The following is a 24,661-nucleotide window of genomic DNA, read 5'->3' on the forward strand; positions in this document are numbered from 1 at the left end:
TTGTATCTGCCAACCCAAACCACTTTATAAGGTTAGGAACATGTAATCCAATTGCTTCCTTTTGCACTTTCCATCTCTTCCTCTTAACTTAAACTGTCCGAACAGTTCTACCTACCTATCTGCTACACAACCTTCTACATTAAGACGTCTTCATATTTAAAATTATGTTTCCTTCTTGTTTGTATTTATTTGGCAACATCAACTGTAATTTTGTCCCTCTGATGATTTCTCTTCCTTGCGCTTTTTAACTTGGTGCAAAATTAGTCAACATGGCAATTCCTTTAGTTTGAATGTAAAATAAATCTTGATAAATGACCAAGTTGTGGCATAAAATAAAAAAATCCTGTTTTTATAGTTATGTTGGTATTAACACCCAAGCTCGAAACCCATTCTTGTCATGAGCTATGAAAACAACAGATTTTAGAGCAAAACATTATTTTAAACAATACATTTTAGAGCTGTTTGAGAGAAAAATAAACAAAACAAGCAAAGCTAAGCGAATTGTAGGCTAAGGTGTATTAGGAAACAAAATAAGCCTTTGGAATTCATGGAAGTCTGTACCTTCTGAGTTTAGGCAACTACAGCACAAGCAAATATTTGCACTTCAACAGCCTTGTATTTGTTTCTTTTTTTCTGATTCAGTCAAAGGATACCTGTTAATTGTTCTTAACACATTCCTCAAATTCTAAAGAAGTGGATGATGTTTGAGGATTCTTGACATATGATACATTTGCTTAGGTTAAAAAATATTAATTTGCCTTTATAAGTTTATGGGATAGATGAAGTCTCTTCTCTCCCTTCCACCCATTCTATTCCTCTCATGTTCTCATGCCATTGCCCGCTTTCTCTTCCCTACCCTTCTTTCTTTCGTCTCTTTCTCACTATCCACTCTAAAGCACACAATCAGTGTTGTTCTTGATTAAATTCCTAATTTATATTAACCCCTGATGAGTAACAATATGTGATTTTTTACACATTCGTGCCCAAAATAACAAGACTTTTCAATGTGCTTAAAGGGACATGAAACCCAATTTTTTTCTTTCATGATTTGGAAAGTGCACACCATTTTAAACAATTTTCTAATTTACTTCTATTATCTGATTTGCTTTATTTTCTTGATATCCTTTGCTTAAAAGCATATCTAGATAGGCTTAGTAGCTGCTCATTGGTGGCTGCACATAGATGCCTTGTGTGATTGCCTCACCCATGTGCATTGCTATTTTTTCAACAGAGGATATCTAAAGAATGAAGCAAATTAGATGATAGAAGAAAATTGGAAAGTTGTTTAAAATTGTATTCTCCATCTGTATCATGAAAGAGAAAATGTGGGTTTAATGTCCCTTTAATTTGAAATGTTGGTAACAAATTGCTTGAAATACTTGCTATATCTTTATTTGTTTTATTTATTTTTTAAATTATAAGGTTTTAAACAAACTATTAGAGGGACCACTGAACTTCCTCTAAAATAATTATTGGATAGCGGATTGTGTCTAATAAGATATATAAAAATCAATTATATTGGGATAGAACAATTTAAGCTAGATTACAAGGGGTGCTGTTTGTTTGTTTTTTTGCAAAGAAGAAAACTCCGCTAGAGTTAAGCTTTTTGCACTAGTCAAGTTGTTTCATATTACAAGTTAAAAAAAAACTATTTTGCGCAATCGGTAACCCAAATAGCGTGAAAATCCTAGCTTAAGTTTTAGCGTGCGCGTGCATGTATTACCCCATAGAAATCAATGGAGAAAAAAAAACTGGAAAAGAAAAACTAACACCCATTGCGCAAACAACATAGCATAAATGTTTTATCATGTTTTCATCTACTTAATGCACTTATATATGTCTATATGTTTTTCTAAGCCCTTTTAACTAAAATAATTTTTATTAGACAGTGTTAATATGAGTGTAACTGTACTTTGTAATGTATTTTTGAAGTGTTTTGTACAACTTTTTAGTTTCAGAAAACAGTTGACCACAGCTCTAAGATCGCTGTATGGATTGAAGCGTAAATGGTGATTGCACTAGTGGAATCGTGATTTTGCCCAACTTGTAATGTCAGCACAATGAAAAAGGCTCGCAAAAACATGATATCGCTTGTGAAAAACCATTGGCACCTCACTTGTAATCTAGTCCTTTGTTTAGTAAGGCTATGCAAAAATATGTTAATGGATTTTAAAAATATTACCCCATTATTACTTATCATTTTTCTTGGAATATGTGGTTTATCTTAATTACTACCCAATATAAAATAGTTTACATAATATAGTTTAAAGGGCTGAATCTGAGAAAATTAAAATGTGTTGTCAAACCACAAACATCTAAAAGCTTCTTGACTGCATTTTAATGTTAAGATCCATTATAATGCTCATGAAAGCTTTCTATTCAGCACATGTATGACTGAACCGCTGATTGGAATATTCTTTATAGATGATATATTTTTTGACTTCTATAATTATAAATAAAATACATGCTTTCTTTAAAGGTGGTACAACGTATTTTACTCTTCCAAAGAGATGGGAGTTAATAGTCTTTTACAAGAAATAACAAGCAAATAGGGTACATAACTGGGTCCATTATAATGAATTCGCTTTATGTATACACATTGAATATGCAAGTTGCTTAAGCTCGTCCTTCACCTGCTTGTTCCTTAAGGTGTAAATAAATGGGTTCAAAAGAGGTGTCACAACTCCAGTCAGCACGGTGGACAGTTGACTTAAGTTCATTGATGAGACACGGACGCTTCTCATACACAAGAAGAGTGAACTTCCATATACTATGAACACAAGAATGAGGTGAGAGGCGCATGTAGAGAAACACTTCCATTTTCTTTCTGATGATGCAAGTCTATGTATGGCTGTTATTATGTATGAATAAGACACAATTATACAAACAAGAGACCCCAATACAATTAACGAAGATAATGACAAATTAATACTCTTGATAAAGCTGATATCTGTGCAGGCAAGTTTTAGAAGAGGTTCCACATCACAATAAAAATGATCAATATGATTACCATTACAGAAAGGTAGCTTAATTATTAGTATTGTCTGCATAATGGTGCCTCCAAAGCCACCCACCCATGAGCCAAGAACAAGCACTAGGCAAAATCTAGGGTTCATAAAATTTGTGTAACGCAAAGGATAGCATATTGCCATATATCTGTCAAAGGACATGACTGCAAGGAACAATAGCTCAACAGACCCCAAAACGAAGTAGAAATAACACTGCATGAGACAACCCCAGAATGAGATTTCTCTTTTTCCGTATGACAAAATAGCAAGAAGCTTTGGCAATACAGTGGTAGTGTACCATATCTCTAAAAATGATAAGTTGGCAATAAAGAAGTACATGGGTATATGGAGATTGTGACTTTTCCAAATGATGACAATAATTAGAGAGTTTCCTGCTAAAGTGATAAGGTAAATAAAGAAGAGGAGGTAGAAGCAGATGATTTCACTTACAAAAGAAAGAGGCAAAGCTACCAGAATAAAATTAGTTACTGTGCTTCCATTTTCCATGTTAGTATATTTTTTTTCTCATTTGGATAGTATTTATTATGATTTCATCAGACAATTTAAGGATGCATAGGGACTCAGCTCTGTGCCTTTTCAGTTTCTCTTATGTCCTACAATTTCCACAATGAATGAGACCAACAGCAGTAATTGTTTCTGAAGCGCAATTCTTTTTTGTTGAAAAACATATTTATGAAAGATCAGCAGTTATGCATGATTGCTAGTAAATGGCAATAACAAGTGGAAGTAAATGACAGCAACATTTAATAGATACTCACCAAAAGCATAATTAGAATCCTGATCCAAAAAAGCATCATTTTTCAGTACTTTTTCATATTTACACCTTTTTTTTATTGAACTGTCATTGAAGCATTTCTCCTACAATTTGCTTACACATTCATGTATATGTTAATAAAGTAATAATAATACATAATTAACATAACATTTAGTATAAATTGTATCTGTGAGTCTGCACACATTTCTTTTGATCTTCTTTCATATCATTACTGAAGAAAAAGTGTCTAAGTATTTTGTTTCTGGCTTATTGCAGTCTTCATTGTGCTGAACTCCTAAAAATCTTGCTTTGAGGGAGATGCATCTTACATTATATTTGCTGGCTCCTGTATAGTTGCAAGCATATTTATTTCCTGTCTCTGTTGTTCAGATCATCTCATTTTTAGGCATAGTTCTTAATTAAATTCACTCTCCTGGGTAACATGCAATTTAGGAAATCTCTTTCGTATGAGATTTTGTCCCTACAGACCTCTTTTATTTGTGGTAAATACAATTTTTAGCTGTAGTGTTGTTTTGCACTCTTAGAATAAGAATAACAACTTTTCAACAAAAATTGTAACCTTTACTGATCTTTGGATTAAAGAGATATCTCCTGTCTGAAACTCAAATGCAACCACAAACACAAAAAATAGAAATAAAAAAGACATTGGGTACAGAATGACCACAACTTTATTGTTTCTGCACAATACAGCACAATACAATATAACTTAAAAAGTAATGCTTCCCCCAGCCCTTGGTTTCTCATGCAAACTGGCATTACAATCTAGTTGTAATCTTCATCTAAGTGTCCAGCCACCTATGAAGTAATGATATATAATACCCACCAAAACTTGAAGGAAACAACACTATGCAACAACACTACACAGTACTTAAAAAACACAAAAAAAACTTCTCATTTGTCCTCATTTGAATTTTCCATTCTGTACATCACAATACAAAAAACTGACTCTGCTCATTAACTGGCTACCCATACTTAATTAACAAGTTTTCTATATTCTCCGCAGGTCATTTGATCCTGCTCCTTAAGTGGGTTTAGCGCTACCTTGGGATTGTAAATACAGCTCTTAACCAACTCAAATAAAGACATCCCACAAATTAGATGCAGCTTTATTGGCTGAAAAATAATAGCTGTCAGGAGGAATGAACTTATTGCAAGTTGTCATCCCTAACCATGAATAATCTCCACCTAAAGACTACTTCCAGGACAGAGCACACAGGAATACTCTCCACCAAAACTCATTGCATAGGCCACATGACACCACTCAAGGCAAGTACCCTCTTTACAAGCTGATAAACACACCAAAAAGCTCTGCTCTACAAAAATGAGGGCCCTTTTTATAACTTTCCTAATGTTGCAATTAAATAACTCAACCATACCTCCTTTAAATGCCCTTCATATTTTAGAGAAACACAGACCCTCTTGACCTTTCCACCACCAAATCTACTCTAAAAAATAGATGTCTTTCTATATGTACCATTCTAATTTCCAAGCAACTCTTAGAGTTATCTACCATGTCAGTGGTAAATACTTATTGACCAGTCCTTTGCTTCATGAACAAGCAAAATCAATGTGCATGTGTAAAAATGAACCGTTTCACTTCCATACAAATAGCCAGTGGCGTAGCGTGGCTTGTCAGCGCCCAGGGCAAGGCAAGAATTGTGCCCCCCTAACCCATTAGCACTGACTGCGTCTCTTCCACCAGTACAATAGGGATTGGCAAATTTGCTTTGAATCTAGGAGCCATCTCAACAATTTAGGAGACAGGTTTTTGTTTTAAAACAAACAAAGCTTTATTTTTAACAACAACAAAAAAAAATATATATATATATATATATATATATATATATATAATTGTAAACTCTACATTCATCCTTAAAAATTAGGACTCAATTTGGTTGCAGGCAGCCATTACTTTATTATATACATTAAGTAAGTACATTATAGAACTTAACAATTACATATTTTTTTTGGTTCAATATTTAAACATGGGATTTCATTTTTAAAATACATCTGAGCCAGCATGTCAGAGTGTGAGAGTGATCTATGTTTTTTTAAAGTGAAAGACGGTTATTTTATTTCAAATTCATTTTTAACCTGGGTAAAACATACAAGATGTAGATCCTACATCTTGTATGTTTTACCCAGGTTAAAAATGAATTTGAAATAAAATAACCGTCTGTCACTTATCTACATCTTGTATGTTTTATTTTACGCAGGTTAAAAATGAATTTGAAATAAAATAACCGTCTTTCACTTATCTACATCTTGTATGTTTTATTTCACGCAGTTTAAAAATGAATTTGAAATAAAATAACCGGCTTTCACTTTAAAGCAGCATAGATTAGTCTCACACTCTGGCATGCTGGCTGGCTCAGACTCTGGGTCCTTTGGAAGTTGGAAGTTGGAACTTGGCTGGCTGGCTCAGAGTGACTCTGGGTGTTTTGGAACTTGGCTGGCTGGCCCTGGGGCATCACCTGGGTAATGGTAGAGTCTAAGCTGCATTTTGCGCACGTTGTTATTTCCAAACCCCATATAGCCCCAAAAACAGCAACAAGGGCTATAATAATTTAATTATGATTCTGGCTGGCAGTGGCATGGGTGGTCTGGTCCTGATACAGACCCGGTGATGAGTTTGGTAATTTCGGTTGACACTAACCTTATCGTTGCGGGCGCGGCGTGCTAGTCAGTCTGATTCCACTCTGGCTCTGCTGCTCTGACTTCTTCCTCCCTCCTGACATGCACGCTGGGAGTGGACCATGCTAAATGGTGACGTAAACGCTAGTCTAGCAGCAGGTAACGGTCAGATAGGATTATACTAATAAATTATGATAATTAAATCATTGCACAGCACGTCTTGACTTCAGAGTAGTAGACAGTTCACTTGAGAGACAGAACGGCTGGGCGCAGGCGCCTGTCGGATTTTTTAGTGTCCCTGTAACGCCGCTGGGAGCGGGACTGTGACTGTCTTGAGATGGTGGGGACTGGGGAGGCTGGGAGCTGAGCATTTTGCGCCCCTCAGAATTATGCGCCCGGGGCAACCGCCCCTGTGGCCCCCCCACGCTACGCCACTGCAAATAGCACAACTTGTAAATGGATTAGTCATACTCTTGGCTGCGTCATTGTACATATATTTTCATGTAAAATTGTTCATTATGCATGTTTTCTAATTTTTGTGTATTGCAAAAAAAATACGTGTTTTTTTATTTTTTTTATTTTTTTACGTGATTTTTGTTTAGAAACAAGAATTACCATATGGGATATAGATATCTCTCATCAAATATCTCCTGGTCATGAAAAGAAACAGCTATTAATTATAATGCTACAAATTGTGCCTTTTTACAAAACATGTTTTACAGTGTGAGGAATGTTTAAAAACACACTATTGTGACCAATAGCAAATGAAAAAAAAAACGTTATTTTTACGAATGAATTTATAAAAATATATAATGGACACAGTTTTACAGTATAAGTGTAAATTACACATCATACATGTGTACTGTATACTCATAATGCCACAGCTCAATAAATAATAATATGTACAACTTTTGCCATTCTGTTGTAAGTGAAAAGATTAATTTAACGCGTTAATTGTTTTTGCCTTTTGACTCTGTACAACATTATTGATGTAAACACTTGTATTGTAACGGACGTTCCTGCTGAATGGCCATTGTATTAGTGATTTGCATTTTTATAAGGTATAAATGGAAGATTTCTTATAACCACACAGGTAATAACGCTTTACTTATATCTCTGGTAACTCGTGTTCAAGCGATACAAAGGAAAATTATTTTATTTTCAACTTATAATGTGAGCTCACAAATATTCAAGGTATGGACTTTACTCAAGTGTAATCTCAATGAAAATACCATTCCATTTATAATCTAGGCCGATATAGGCACATGTAGGAATAAAAAAACTGTCATGAAAGATGCAGACAGATTATTCTGACGGCTAACAAGTTGGTAAAGGTCAGACAAATGGCACATGTTGCCTCCCCACTGGTTGATTTTCAATTTCAAATTAACCAATAGAAAGAAATCTTTTTCTATTGGCTGATTTGAATTTGAAAAACAGCCAATAGGAATGCAATGGTACCCATATATAAAGGGGATAGCATGCATACAAAATTCAATGTGTTGACGTTGGCAACAGAAGACAAGAAGATGGATGAAGAGCGCCGTTGGAATGAAGATAAGAAGATGGACCACCGCCGGGAAGAAGATGGAGCACCGCCGCCCAGATTCTTCTTTGGTGAGTACCCTCTTCAGGGTTTAGTGTTAGCTTTTTTGCTGTTTTTTTTTTTAGATTAAGGTTTTGTTTTTTCCTGGAGAGCAAAAGAGCTAAATACCTTTTTTTTTTAAGGAAAAATTGTTTATTTCTGTTTAAAACATACATGTGTCAAAAAAAAAAAAAATGATGATCATTTGCAAAACAAAGATTAAAGATTTAGGCCTTGTGTTAAATATAGAGTCCATACATATCTCAGATAAGTGAGTCCATAAGGAGTTCAATAGAGTCCAAACTGTAGAACCCCTTTGAAAGATGAACCAGTAAAGTTCCCAACATTGAGGGCCTTGCATTTTCACAATTTTTCCTTCTTTTTTGTAACAAAATAACCAAAGTAAACTAGTAATAATAAACATTGAACAGTTATAATTTCCATGTGTGTCCATTAATTATTGGTCGAAGCATACATGTAACTGTGTGTTTTCATCTAAACAAATACATCCGGTATCAACGCAATATGACATTAAGGAGTATTAACATCTAAGCCTGGAGTGTGAAAGTCCGTGACAACCCATAGAACACAACGTTGTCTTAGGAAAGTAGAGGGATTCGTCTTGAGTAGTCTGTATGTAGTTGATTAGTGTATACAAAGGAGTCATGGTAGGGCCCTAAGTGGGTCTAGAATTCCACAGAAACAATATCTCTGCATGAGTGTCTAATTTGTTTATTAAAAGGTAGCTATATCTTTCCAGCTTGAGATTGAGTTGTATCTCTTGTATCCACTGAGCTAGGGTGGGAATAGATTCTTTTTTCCACAGTCTTGGAATTAGTTGATTTGCACTGTTAATCATTATTTGTAGTAGTTTATAGTGTAGTTGTGAGTTAAGTTTGGGGTATTTGTGGAACAGGTAGATAGTCGGGTCGTGAGGCATCAAAGTGCCAATGGTGTTTTGTATATATGGTATAATAGATGTCCAAAATGCTTGAATTTTAGGACAGGCCAACCAAATATGGAATAGCATGCCCTCTTCCCTACACTGTCTCCTGCATCGGTTAGAAGAACCAGGAAAGAGTTGCTTGAGTCTCTGTGGTGTGAGATACCACCTAGTTAATAATTTCATGTTGGTTTCTATAAGTTTAGCCTAATGTGCTGACCGTTTCACCGCTGTGAAAATTGAATGCCATTCTGTAATTGGGATTAAAAATGGTAAGTCTCTATTCCAAGCTTTAGTAAATGTTGGTAAATCGGTTTCAAATGGTGTAGTCAATAGTTTATATGTACGAGAAATTGTGTGAAAGTTAGAAGAGGAAGAACTGCACAGTATCTCAAATGGTGTTCATTGCCTATTTAGGTGGGATTTATGTGAGGACTGAAAGTAGTGGCTAAGTTGGAGGTACCGAAACCACATACCGAAAAATCCATTGCCCAAGGATTCCATGAAATGTCTAGGTAGTAAATTACCACCTTCTGTCAATACATAGGCTGGTAATAGAAGATGAATGTCCTTGGTACCTGTGGGGGTGAAAGTGAGTCCCGGTGGAGAGTTATCATTCTGTAGTATAGGTGTCAGTGGGGAGGGTATTGAGGACAAATTAGGGTGTGTTTTAACTATCTCTATCCATGTATTACAAGTCTCATGTATGATTGGGTTATTAAGGTATTTGGTCTTGGATCGATATATATCAGTCCAACACATAGAGCCCAATTGGGTACAACCGGAGAGTTCATGCTCAAGTTTAACCCATTGTTTATGATGATGCTCTTCAAACGAGCACCACTCTATAATTCTTGAAAGAAATATGGCGTTTCTGTATTCCCTTATGTTTGGGACCCCTAAGCCTCCCTGGGTGGTGTTTCTGTATAGGGTTGATTTGGCAATTCTTGGTGGTTTGGCTTTCCAAATATAAGCGTTAATGATTGATTTTAGTTTTGGGATCATGGATTTTGGGAGGGGGATGGGTACAGTCTGTAAAATATATAAAATCTTAGGGAGTAATGTCATTTTAGCTGCTCCTATTCTACCCAACCAGGATTTAGATTTAGGGGTCCAAGTCTCAGTGTTTGAGAGTATATCTTATGTTAGTGAATCATAGTTGAGTTTGATTAACTCCTCTTGAGTTGGGGATAGATATATGCCTAAGTATTTAAAGGATTGAGTATTGAATGTGAATGGGGCAATATATTGGAGATGTATTAAGTCTGTCTGAGTGGCGTGAACTGGTAGAATGACTGACTTCTCATAATTTATAGAAAAATTTGACAAGTCTCCATAGTCTTTGAGAATTGAGTGAGCCGCCTTGAGGGATCTTACATGATTTGTGAGCGTCATAAGGAGGTCGTCTGCAAATAGGGCCAGTTTGTACTCTGAAGTTTTGATTTTAATACCTTCCAATAAATTTGAGGAGCGTAAAATAGCAGCCAGAACTTCCATAGAGAAAACAAATAGCAAGGGAGAAAGAGGGCAACCTTGACGGGTACCATTTCGGATTGGGAAGGGATCTGACAAGAGGCCATTGACCTTGATTTTGGCTGTAGGGACAGTATATAGTGCAGTAATTTTAGATATAAAATCTTTTGGTAAGCCAAATTTGTGTAAGGTGCATGTCAAAAATGTCCAATCCAACCGATCAAACGCCTTTTCGGCATCTGTAGAGATAAAAAGGGTTGGAATATTCTGTCTATATGAATATTGAAGTAAGTGTAATGCCTTAACTTTATTATCCTTGGTTTCTCAGTTTGCGGGACAAACCCTGTTTGGTCATTGTGAATCAGATATGGAAGTGATAAATTCAGTCGATTGGCCAGGATCTTGGAATAGATCTTGAGATCTACATTCAGCAAAGATATAGGTCTAAAGTTTGATGGTGTATCTGTTGGTTTACCCGGCTTGGGCAGGACTGTAATAAGTGCCTCCAGCATGCTTGGTGGGAATGGATGTACTGGGCCTATGGAATTGAAGAGTTGTAAAAGGTGAGGAAAGAGAATTGGTTTATAAGTTTTGTAATAGAGATTACTAAAGCCATCCTGCCCAGGGCTTTTACCATTCTTAAGTGACTGAATAGCGATGTCTAACTCCTTAGGAGTGATGGCTTGGCTTAGGAGCTGGAGATGTTCAGGACTTGTTTAAGTTGAAGTTGGTCTAAATATTTTTTGCATTTTTGAGCGTGTTCCTCAATGGGACGGGAAGGACATAGATTATAAAGTTTATTATAATAATTACGAAACTCATTGGCTATTATTTTAGAGTTTGTGGTTTTTGAGGATGCATTAACCTTTAAGGACTGTACATAGGTAGAGGATTGCTTACTTTTGAGAGCTCTAGCCAAGAGTTTTCCCGGTTTGTTCCCTTGTGTAAAGTATTTTTGGTGCAAGAGAAAGGCAGTATTATGAGCTTTAATATCTAGGAGGTCATTAAGTTGGAGTCTAGCCGCGTTTAACTTATTTAAAATATCTAAGTCTGGGGGGTGACGTTTGTGAGTGTAGTCTAGTTTGTTTATTTCTTGTGAGAGCGTGAGATATTTCTGTTTGGTTTGTTTGCTTTTAATGGCCTTATGCTTAATTAATATCCCTCTGATGACACATTTATGTGCTTCCCACGTAATAATCGGGCTAGATACACTAGAGGAGTTGATATTAAAGTATTCCTGGAGGTCTTTTTCTATTTCTGAAGATATTAAGGGGTCTGACAACAGCAATTCATCAAGCCTCCATAGTAAAGGACGTGTTGGGATCAAGGGCCGGAAAAGGAGCTACTAACAGCTGAGTGGTCTGTCCAACTAGTAGGAATAATACGAGAATGGCGTAGATTTAATAAGGATAGGTTGTCGGCCATAATGTAATCGAGTCTGGAGTAGAATTTTTTTGGGTTAGAAAAAAACGTGTAATCACGTTTCTGTGGGTTTAGATGCCACCAAGTGTCATATAGGGTGAGTAGTGATAGGTTATTCCAAATCGAGTGTAGAGTAGTGCCCGGAAATTTCAGGGTTTGGTTGGAACTATCCATTTTTGGGTCTAATGGGAGGTTAAAGTCCCCCGCCAGTAACAGCGGGCCCTTTAGATACATTAGTATGGAATTAGTAATATGCTGGAAGAAAGAGGCTTGGTTCGTGTTTGGAGTGTAGATGTTTACAAGTGTTATTGGTTTCCCAAATAATAGGCCGTATAAGACCAAATACCTCCCTTTCTCATCTTGGTCTTTGTGTATAAGATCAAATGGGATTGATTTGTGTTTGAGTATACTAACTCCGTTGATTTTTTTTTTAGTGTTACTGCTATGAAAATGATTTGGATAATGTGACGAAAAGTATCTAGGTTCACTACCTTGTTTGAAATGGGTTTCCTGCAGAAACAGTATGCTGCCATTTTTATGGTGTAGGTCATGGAACGCTTTGGACCTTTTAAAGGGGGAATTTAGGCCCTTGGCATTGATTGTAAGTAAGGTAAACAACTGGTCAGGAGTCTTTTGAGTCATTATGTCAATGTATTATGGAGTGAGTTTGGAAGGTATCTCATTAATAAGTCACGGTCAAGGATACTGTTTAGGTTATATGTATTGCATAGAGGTGTTACATGGAATAATAATGCATAATAAAACAAGATAACATCAAACATAGTAATAACAAGTAGAAGATTTTTGAACAAAAAATAAACTAACAGATAGTCCCTGCTTGAAATAGCAAGGATTGCGATAGAATATAGAATTTGTAACCTAATGTTACAATTCATATAGATAACTTAGAGTTCCTAAAAGGGGGCTAGTGGAGCCCCAGATTTTGGTAGATCATAAGTCCGTGAAGGCACATTGATAAATCGATCTAAAATAAAAAAAATTTTAGAAGGCATAGAGCTACAATATTATTAAACACAAAACTAGTAACAATAAATTAGGAACAGGGTCCCTTAGAAATCATGAAAAGGTTAGGGATCACAAAAATATTGGATCCATCTCACTCGTTTTCTGAAGCACTTGCTGTAGTACTTTTCTGTCTCTTATGGGTTGCTGTTTGCCATGGTGTTCTTTGAGGTTTGGGAGCTGTATGAGGTAGATTATTCAGCTGTTTGGTAATAGGTGCAGATGTTTGGTTGTGGGTTGGAGGTGCAAGATTCAAGTCTTTGCAGAAGTCTTCGGTATCTCCTGGATCCATGCATGTTTTCCTTTGACCTTCCCATATCAGTTGTATATGACAAGGGAAGCCCCATCTATATGAGATGTTGTGATTTCTTAGCACAGTGGTGAGCGGGGCAAATTCCCTTCTTCTTTGCAAAGTTCTTATGGAAAGGTCATCGTAGATGGAGAGTGCAGTTCCTTGGAAGCGTAGTGGTGAAGAAATTCTGGCTTGCTTCATGATGTTTTCCTTTTGTTGATAATCTTGAAATTTTATGATCACGTCCCTAGGTGGTAAGCCCTCCTTGGGCTTGGGTCTCAGAGCTCTGTGATATCTGTCCATGACAGGAGGTGTTGTAAGTGATGAACCTTTAAGGTCTTTGAACAAATCTTGTAGATAGGTATGAAGATTTTATGTAGTGATGGACTCTGGTATGCCTCTTATTCTGATGTTCTGTCGTCTGCTCCTATTTTCAATATCTTCCAGTTTATCTTGGAGTTGGGAAATGACAGTATTCTGAGCTTGTACATTCTGAATAAGGCCTGCAATATCTGACTGCTGTGATTCAGATTCTTCTTCAAGAAATTCCTCTCTGTCTCCTATCTTGTGCATCTCTTTACGTAGCTCTGAGATTTCTTCCTTGATACAGGATTTCACCTGGGAAATGAGAGTTGTAAAGTCTTGCTTAGACGGAAGAGTCTCTAGAAAAGCTTATGTGATTTACATAGACTCTAGAGCTCTGGCTGCCGTAGCAGTCTGGAGTTGTGGTACTTCATCCGCAGAGTCCATGGTCTCTGGAGACGAGTCTGGGTTTTCAAGTGGTTTGAAGAATTTATTCATAGAGGCTGAAATACTGTGATGACTTTTGCTCACCTTATCCTACTTTGCTTGCCTCTTTGGAGACATTTCTGTGCTGCAAAATTTTGATTCTTCTGTATAACTGGGGCACTTTTATATTAGTGCGTAGTAAAGTAATTTGAAGCAGGAAAAAATGTACAAAAAGCAATGTTCATAATTTGAGCAATCCTGCAATAAGCAGTAGAAAACTTCCAAAATAACCCACAGCCAGGATTAATGTAATATGTAGGCCTGGAGGGGAATAGTTCACCCCATGTGAATGTAAGTGGTTGCTGCTTGTTGTTCTCAGATGAAGGATGTTTAAAAGTGCTGCATGATATGTGATTTGTGGTTATATTATATTTATAGCAGGCTTCTTTGTCAAGGTAGTATACAGCTCTAGTTAATCCTCACAGAGATGAGAATCTTGTATAGGCCTCATGTGGGTGATGTGTGAGGTACTTTAAAATACATATGTCATGCTAGTTAACCTCCTGTAAATATATATATTAATACAAGCTTAATGTCATTATGATTCTGCTGAACAGAATTGATTTGATTACCTCCTCAGATGATTCCTCATGGTAAGAGCTGATCTTAGAGAGGCCGGAGTGGACCGGTATAGGCCTCAAGATAGCTTGAAATCAGTAGAATGTAAAGCTGGTAATCCGGTCAGGAAAAAGCAGATTCAGGTACCCTGAGGAGCCGTAGTGACCCTAAGAGGCATAGAGAGACTGACCCAGGCCTTGTCCTCCTGTTTGCAGCAGTTTTGTGTTGGGTTAAAAATGAAGCCAGGGGCTGTAGTAGATGGCTGAGGCTGAATCCAGACCGGAAGTGCAATCGTGTCTTTTTTGCGTCTTTTTCAAGTCAAATAAAGTGTGAGGATTGACCTTCAAGTGTTAGCATCCATAGCTAAAGTAAATTTCTTGTACCTTGTACACGGTTTTAGGAGTTTAATCTGGGGCTGCCTCCGGAGCTCATTCAAAGTGCAGCCATTCACCTCTACGGCTGGCTCCGCCCCCCGCTAAATACCTTTTTAACGGCAATTCCCAGCCAAATGCCCTGAATTTTTAGAGTTCATCCACTAATAAACAAGTGCTGTCCAAGGTTCTGGACTTTATTTTTCAAATAAAGATAGCAAGAGAACAAATAAAAAATGATAATAGGAATAAATTAGAAAGTTGCTTAAAATTGCATGCTCTATCTGAACCACAAAAGGAAAAATTTCGGTTTAGTGTCCCTTTAACTATTTGGGAGGGATGGGAGGGGAAAAACACCTTGAACCAACAGGAACAAAAGAGGCTTACAAGCTGTTAAATAGTTAGTACTAAGCCCCCACCCACCACACTGCAACAATGTTGCAAATGACACACTCTCACTGCTAGATCCATGTCAGGCAGGGGGTAAGGCCCTTAATACGTTACATGCTGACAGGAATCCATACACTATCATAAGGGCTTGAACCCACATTAGACATTCCTATCTTAATACCCCATTAAATATTTAACTTCTCCCTGAACAAAAACACTGACACCAGGTTGGGTTATGACCGGTCATGGTCACTTTTATTATAACTTAAAAAAATTAACTGTAGACTTTCTCAAAGTCTTCAACATAAGTGGCGGCATCTGAGCAATCTAGCTAACCCCAAACATCAAGAGGACAAGGCTTTGAGAGATATGCGGGACCTCTGCTAGGCCGCGCCTATGAGGAGCAGTGAACGCCCTAGAGGAGCACAGTTAGCAGGCCTGCGTAGTGGAGCACCCCTAGGACCACGCCTAGGGACATTGCTCCAGCCATTAGCTCGACCGCCCCCCCTTTAAGGGGCTCCACCCTCCGATTAAGACTTGACCTCCCGCTACAAGAGACTACCTTATAAAATAAGGAAAGCTCTTGCCACAACAACCCTTTAACTTGGGTAAGCAAGGCCCTTTTTAGATTCAATAGTAAAATTCCCAGCCCCTCATCAGACAAATGCACGCCATCCGGTCTGTACAAGTGTCTCTTATCAGCCGATAAGTTCTTGTGACTCACTATAAACCCCCCAGTGGCCATGACTGCCTTCCCCACCTCCTTATTCACTTTCTTCCTCCCCTATATGCAGCTCTAGGTGTGAAATTCCTCTACTGAAGTTTAGCTATTATATTAGACCAGCCTCACTTCACTCTCTGGAAGGCAGCAGCCAGCCATCAAATGTTAGATTTCATAACCGTGATGAGATCTAACGCTGGGGCCAAACCTAGGTCAATGTCTCCTAAATACAGAATGGTTAAGTGGGGTTTCCCCCACATATGCTGAGCTTCTTGCAACAACTGGGGAAGTTCGTTCTATCGCAGTCCCCTGTGACCCAGCCATCACAAGGAAGCCTGAGATGGGGAAAATCCTAACTGATGTCCATCTGGGAGGGCTATGGCTCTGATAGAGGCCCAGTGAATAAAGGTATGCCCCACTATCCATACCCTGAGAGGGCATCGGGAAACATCTAAAACAGATAAAGGGGAACTTAACTCATACTCCTTATACTATGAACCACACCAAAGAGGGGAAGGGGACGTCAACCTGGATGGGAAGGCAAAGAATCATGCAAACCATTAAGTCCGCTCAGAAGGGTGGATATAAACCTTATAACATTGCGAATTCCAGCATCCCAACCTTTTAATTGACTAAACCGGCCAACCCAAAACTGCAGCGCTAATAGCCGCCCCAATGCAGAACGAGTGTGGAGCAATCCTCTTAGAGTCTAACCCAGCTAAGTCTGCCACCCTAGCTAACACTCTGTGAAACTGGTATTTGGACAAACACGTCCCATTTTTGTGAATAAGCATCTGTTTAAACCCCGTAGGGCAAACTTCCAAATATGATCTAGCTAGCGCCACTGGACAAATCTCAGCAACTGCTTGGGCGGGGAGAGTTAGCCATGTACCCCTTGCCTCCTGGTCTGTCTTGGACTTGGGTAATAAAACCAAAAGAGATTCATTAGAGACCCGAACATGTTCCACCTGAACCCCTTTACTACAAGCCTGCTTGGAAGTAAGACACAAGCTCCCCAACCCGCAAGGCCTTGAAAAAGGCCAAGGCAAATGCTAGGCTAAACAAACATGTTTCAAAGTTGATTGAACAAACTTGCGGAAGAATATGTATTAAATCATGCAAACGTTGCGCCGTTATCAGTTCCCTTACATACTGTTGACAAGGCTCTAGCCGACCCCAACCTTTCACCAGCTGGTGTACTAGAAACGTACCTGAGAAATCAGGCAACCCTTACATCCTATCAAAGAATGCCATGGCAGCCAATCTCCCATGCACTCCACCTTTCCTAACTCCTTCGTCCTGTAAGCACAACATCCAGTCTAACAACAGTACCTGGGATGCATTATTGGGAAAGACTGACTTCTCTTGACAAAAACGTACCCACTCTTCCCAATAATGCATATATGCCTTCCATGTTGCCGGTGATAGTGACGCCCGCACTAAAGGGAACACCTCGTCCCACCTCCTGCGATCTACCATATGAGAGGGGGACATGGAAGGCCGTTAGTTACAGCCGCTGGCACCAATCTCCTGAAATGTGCCCACTGAAATCTGGACAATGCATCTGCCACTACGTTCTTAAAGGGACAGTATACACTCATTTTCATATAACTGCATGTAATAAACACTACTATAAAGAATAAGATGCACAGATACAGTACTGATATAAAAATCCAGTATAAAACTGTTTAAAAACTTACTTAGAAGCTGTCAGTTTGGCTCTGTTGAAAATGTAGCTGAAAAGCCCACTGCAAGTGGCAAATAAGACACTCCCCCCCTCCCCCTTCTTTTGCATATCAAAAGACCCTTTACACAAACAGGAGCAAGCTGGAGAAGGTAGCTGACAGTATTCACATAAAACTTTTTGGCTTGGTTAGGAGTCTGAAAATCAGAGCAATGTTATTTAAAAAATAAGCAAAACTATACATTTATTTAAAAAAAAAACTTTATGGGCTATATAAATAGATCATCTACAAAACATTTATGCAAAGAAAAAATGAGTGTATAATGTCCCTTTAACTCCCGGCACATGCCACGCCTCAAAGTTAATATTCCGCAGCAGGCATTTCAGAACTAAGTATCGCAGATACTTCTCCACTATCTGAGAAGAGGCAGACAACTTGTTTATGGCGAAGACAACGCTTAGGTTGTCAGACCAGAAGATAATGGAATGGTCCTTCAATCTGTCACCCCACAATACCACCACCATCACTATTGGAAAAAGTTCCAACAGGGTAAGGTTTCTTGTTAAACCTTGCTCAGCCCAGCTGGCTGGCCACGTTTCTGCACTCCACTCACCCTCTAAGTATGCCCCGTAGCCAAAGGCGCCAGCTGCATCTGTGTAAAGGTGTAATGCCCAGCTAGCAACAGTTGAACTCCACTAGAAAACTTTGCCACACGCCCAAATCCTCCCTCATATCAGATGGGATTCTGATCTGCCTACTTTTCCTACATACACCTTTCAATGGTTCTTCCAAGCGTCGGTTAAAGACCCCACCTATGGGAATCACTCTGCAGGCGAAATTCAGAAGCCCTAACAGCGATTGCAGTTCCCGCAAATATATCCTAGATGCTACAGCAGCCATATAAATCTCTTTCAGCATCCGCTGTACTTTATCTTCTGGCAGGCGGCAGAGCACAGCGACTGAGTTTATCTTAATGTCCAAAAAGGTAAGTCTTGTGCAAGGGCCCTGTGTTTTATCCTCTGCAAGTGTAACACCAAACCGCTGCATTAGATCCCTCATTAGTTCCATTATTTCCATGCCCTGCTCCTGATTAGCCATCCCTGTAGGGACTGGTGCCAGCCCAACTATCCCTGAGGGGGCCCCCTGTTTACCTATCAATGTCCTTAGCATATGATACATCCTTCTATGCCCCTTAGAATTTAAGCCTAATGACTGCCCACCATCTGAGTATGAATCACTACTGGACCCCATGTCTACCCCCAGCCCTAGAGAAACCATCCTACCTTGTAGCTCCATGTTGGGTCCCCTGCCTGTAGACTGTGCTGCATCCATATTCCGGAATTCTTGAGGTGTAGATGTTAGCGGCGTGCTGGATACATGGGATGGTCCTGGCACGGCCTCCATGTGGCCTAATCCAGATGTCAACCTTTGGAGAAGAAAAAGGGGAGACGGAAATACCCAAGTTTGGGTTTGTGGGCCTCTCCCACCCTTGTCACCCCCTACACTTTCTTCAGTCAAACTTCCATACACACTACTGGGCATAGCACTGACAATAGGGGTTAATGCTGAAATTCCCATTGCTGATAACTGAGCTTCCTGCTCTGGAACATGTGTGCCATCAGAATTCCTGCTTGCTAGCCTCTGGGTCAGTGGCCTCTGAGCTTGCACCTGTCACCTAGCCTTGCCCCTCAGTATAGCAGCCGCGCCCCTAACTGTCTTCGCCGCGAGCTGCATGGGCCCCTTAGCCACACCTCCACCCGAACCGGTCACCCTGGGTACTCTCATCCTACTGGTAGGTGTGGAGGAAGCTCTTTGTTTACTTATAGTGGCTGTTCTGCCACGCGTGGGTGCATTACTCCGGTCAACGAGTGACGTCATCTGGCCACGCCTGGAGGACTGTGACACCGGAAGTGAAGGGACCGGCCGCCATGCTGCTGAGACCTGCACTTCTGGCTGCCGCCGCATGGCCATGGTGAACCTGAAAGGAGGGGATGGAAGCACCGGATGAAGAGATCTGCTCCGGAGTTGCCCCAGGGGTCACCGCAGCCACGATGACCCGCACCAAGGACAAAACCACCAACAAGGCCTCCGTCGGCAAGCCTGCTGGCAGGAGGGGGGGAGGTTCAGAGGTTGCAACACCCAACAGGGATGGTGTACCAGAGAGGGACAGCTCAACAAGGGGACTAAGGTCTGGGCCTAGCCCATCTGTAGCAGGGGCCGTACCACTCCCCAACAATAGGCCAAGGTCAGGGACAGGGGGGGTGGATTATAGCTTGTGAAGAAGAGACAGATGGAGGAGGGAGAATAGGCTCTCCCTCCCCCTGAACACTCATCTGTTTTTCTGCAGGTCTCCTGCGATGAGTCAGCGACATCTTGGATTGCCTGAAACTCTGAGGCACCACTGCAGATCTCCTGGCATGATTCATCTTGACAGCTTGCTGCAGAAAAACACCTTGAACCAACAGGAACAAAAGAGGCTGAAGACAGGCCTACATGCTGTTAAATAGTAAATACTAAGCCCCCACCAACCACACTGCAACAATGTTGCAAATGACACACTCTCACTGCTAGATCCATGTCAGGCAGGGTATAAGGCCCTTAATACTTTACATGCTAACAGGCAGCCCTACGCTATCATTCTTGCTTTCCTTTCATAATAAGCTACATTTAGGTGAAAATCTGAAAAGGAAAAAATGACAAATTCCCTCCATTTTATGAATGATGGCCTCTATTTTATAGATGTTGTAAATCAGCATTCACTGACTATTCTCAGTGTAAATTAATTTCATCCTTTTTTCAACATAATTTTAGCTGTGGGAGAGAAACAAGCATCTGACTACAATGCCTAAAAAATAAATTCCCCAATTTTAAACACATTTATTAGAACACATAACAAGTAAGGATGGAATCAGGGTATACAATATACATTAAATGGACATGCAGCAGAAACTAAATTTTAACAGAAAAAGGAGAAGTCAACAGCCTTAAATAAATATGAAATGAAACATGTTTATTTCTTTAAATTTAGCTTTATCACTTCATCAAGAAGTTAATCAGGACAAACAAAAAATTATTACTTTATTTACATATATGTACACAGAACTGAGACATAAAGATCATGTAATAAATTATTGTACAATGATCACCACATGGTTTTATCATACAGCATTATCTGAAAAAAGAACAGGAGCGCAAACTCCGACTCAAGTGAAGATTTATTTCAACATATATGTGCGCAAGTTACAAAATGCACTTACAAGATAGATTAAAATCTGAGCATATCAGTCCATTCTATGCTGCTGTTTTACCAATGTGCTGTTATGTGCTGTAAAATCACACAATGGTATCCAAGTCCGTGGCTCACCCGGTCATCTGATAACCTTAAGGTTATCAGATGACCGGGTGAGCCACGGACTTGGATACCATTGTGTGATTTTACAGCACATAACAGCACATTGGTAAACCAGCAGCATAGAATGGACTGATATGCTCAGATTTTAACCCCTTAATGACAGAGGACTTACCAGGTACGTCATAGAAAAACATTCCCTTAATGACAATTGACGTACCTGGTACGTCCTCTGTTGTTAGCAGTGCTGGAAGCGATCATGATCGCTTCCAGCTGCTTACAAGGGATTGTAGTGATGCCTCAATATTGAGGCATCACTGCAATCCCTTATTTTGCCCACCGATGCAGAAAGGGCCACTCTGTGGCCCTCTCTGCATCGGACTATGGCGATCAGACATTTGTTGGTGGGTGGGAGCAGCTTCTTTGAGGAGCGTTAAGCATATGCTCTATATCTCTGTAACTCACAGCTCCGTTTAAGCCAATATCGCACGGTTGCGGCCGGGGGAGGCGGGGGGCGGGTGCGCGAGCATGCGCGCGCACGCAAAATATGCCCGAGAAAAAAAATCAGATCAATAAAGATGCATGGGGATCTTCTTTGTTTAGTAAGGGATCTGGGAGGGGGAGGGATGTAGATAATTAAGGGGGGCCAGCTACACTACAGAAAACTAATTTTTAATCTAAAAAAGTTAAAAAAAAACTATTTTTGGGGGCAAATTGGGTACTGGCAGACAGCTGCCAGTACCCAAGATGGCGGCAAATAGTTAGAGGGGGAGGGTTAGAGAGATGTATGGGGGGATCAGGGAGGTTGTGGGGTAAGGGGGGATGCAGACTGCAGACAGTATGAAAAAAAAAATAACAAAAAATAATAAATGATTTTTATTTCAGTACTGGCAGACTTTCTGCCAGTACTTAAGATGGCGGTGACAATTGTGAGGTGGGGGAGGGAAGAGTGCTGTTTGAGGGAGGTCAGGGGGGGATCAGGGGGTGGGATGTGTCAGGTGGGAGGCTGATCTCTACACTAAAGATAAAAATTAACCCTACAAGCTACCTAATTAACCCCTTAACTGCTGGGCATATTACAAGTGTGGTGCGCAGCAGCATTTAACGGCCTTATTATTACCAAAAAGCAACGCCAAAGCCATATATGTCTGCTATTTCTGAACAAAGGGGATCCAAGAGAAGCATTTACAACCATTTATGCCATAATTGCACAAGCTGTTTGTAAATAATTTCAGTGAGAAACCTAAAATTGTGAAAAATTTAACAGTTTTTTTTTTATTTGATCGTATTTGGCGGTGAAATGGTGGCATGAAATATACCAAAATGGGCCTAGATCATTAATTTGGGATGTCTTCTAAATAAAAATATATACTTGTCAAGGGATATTCAGGGATTCCTGAAAGATATCAATGTTCCAATGTAACTAGCGCTAATTTTTTAAAAAAAGTGGTTTGCAAATAGCAAAGTGCTACTTGTATTTTTTGCCCTATAACTTGCAAAAAAAAAAAAGAACGTGTAAACATTGGGTATTTCTAAACTCAGGACAAAATTTAGAAACTATTTACAATGGGTGTTTTTTGGTGGTTGTAGATGTGTAACAGATTTTGGGGGTCAAAGTTAGAAAAAGTGTGTTTTTTTCCATTTTTTCCTCATATTTTGTATTTTTTTTATAGTAAATTATAAGATATGATGAAATAATGGTATCTTTAGAAAGTCCATTTAATGGCGAGAAAAACGGTATATAATATGTGTGGGTACAGTAAATGAGTAAGAGGAAAATTACAGCTAAACACAAACACTGCAGAAATGTAAAAATAGCCATTGTCATTAAGGGTAAGAAAATTGAAAAATGGTCCGGTCATTAAGGGGTTAATCTATCTTGTAAGTGCATTTTGTAACTTGCGCACATATATGTTGAAATAAATCTTCACTTGAGTCGGAGTTTGCGCTCCTGTTCTTTTTTCAGATAATACAGGCCTTATCTCCGGAGTAGGGGAAACAACGGATAGAGGAGCTGCACCTGACAGGATTTCCCTTCAAAGTCACAGACAAGCAAGCATCACAGTGGTTGAGCTAACAGCGGTTATTATCTGGCAGAACTCCACTGCGGATTTGTCTTTTAAGGGAATATCTGCACTTAAGGACTGACCTGAAAAATATTAAGGTCGTATCTGAGCACATATTATAATATTGATTGTCTTATACTTTTTCCAATCTTGCATTGAGAATCATAGTGATATTGTAATAGATTGTTGATTAATATTTGTAATATTGTTTTGAGACATTTTAAAAGAATTGCAAGCTAACAAGAATAGAATTTACAAAACATTATATTACACATATTTCTTTTATTTTTATTTTATTTTTATATATATCACTTAGCTATCAGTGACATCATATTAACATTAGCGCCTATATATTTTTATGAGTATTTATCATACAGCAAATTAAAATTAAAGGGACAGTCAACAGCCATATTTTCAAGGAATAAGCCTATGTATTTTCGGTGATTACTCAAATACCGTTAGAGCTTATCAACATTGATGCAGTGTAGCTGCATCTTCTATTCCGGATCTATGGTATGGCCTTAAGTTACCACGGGTGTCGACTGTCCCTTTAAAGAATGCTGCTTAGCTCTACAAGTGTGCACACAGAACTGAGAAGAGGTGGGATCTCATTAAAATAAAAATAATGCAAGGAAAGTCACGCCCCAGTACAGTGCAATGTATGCTGGAATGTGTATTATGCAGCTCAATTTAATCAATAATGAAATGAACACAAAAATGAACTATAATTCCCAGCATGATACTAATTCAATAGAAAAATGGAGGATTAAAACAAACAAAAAAAAAAAAGGACATTATTTTAACAGACAACTGGCTAATATACGGAATCTGGCAAACCTTGCAAGTAAAAGCATATTATGGGGCATATGTATCAAGCTCCGAATGGAGCTTGATGCCCCGTGTTTCTGATGAGTCATCAGACTCGCCAGAAACAGCTGTTATGAAGCAGTGGTCACAAAGACCGCTGCTCCATAACCTGTCCGCCTGCTCTGAGCAGGTGGACAGACATCGCCGGAAATCAACCCGATCGAGTAGGATCATGATTGACATGCCCCTGCTGGCGGCCGATTGGCCGCGAGTCTGCAGGGGGCGGCGTTGCACCAGCAGCGTATTCCTCGACGTATTCAGCGAGGTCTGGTGGACCTGATCCCCAGTGTCGGATCAGGTCCACCAGACCTTGATAACTATGGCCCTATATGTTTTCCAGAACCAGTTATTACAGTGGTATTTTTTTGTATTCAAAACTATCAATTATTTTGGATGAGAAAAAAGGCACTCTGACAGCAACAGTGACCTCTGTTGGTCACAAACATAAGCACAAGGCATTTTTTTTGTAAAGAAAACAGAAATGCTAAGTGACTTTGACAAACAACACAGTGACTCTGACAAACGAGAAACGACACAGTGACTCTGACGAATGACACAGTAAATGGAGGATTTTAAAAAAAAAAGTAATTATTTTACTAGACAGCTGGCTAATTGTCACGATTCTTACCGGGTTTGGAAGACCCGATCTCCCCGAGCAGCGAGTGTGCTGCAATCCGTTTCGGCGTCTC

At 39.3% G+C, this 24,661-nt stretch overlaps 1 protein-coding gene across 1 annotated transcript; it reads right to left on the reverse strand.

Annotated features, from left to right (window-relative positions):
* Positions 1-2,570: 2,570 nt before the first annotated feature.
* LOC128647103 (olfactory receptor 6M1-like) lies at positions 2,571-3,515 on the reverse strand. The gene has a single exon (XM_053699919.1). It carries the CDS (start codon positions 3,513-3,515, stop codon positions 2,571-2,573), a length of 945 nt encoding a protein of 314 aa, XP_053555894.1.
* Positions 3,516-24,661: the final 21,146 nt, after the last annotated feature.

The sequence above is a fragment of the Bombina bombina genome, chromosome 2 (assembly GCF_027579735.1).
Source record: "Bombina bombina isolate aBomBom1 chromosome 2, aBomBom1.pri, whole genome shotgun sequence".
Lineage (NCBI taxonomy): Eukaryota > Metazoa > Chordata > Amphibia > Anura > Bombinatoridae > Bombina > Bombina bombina.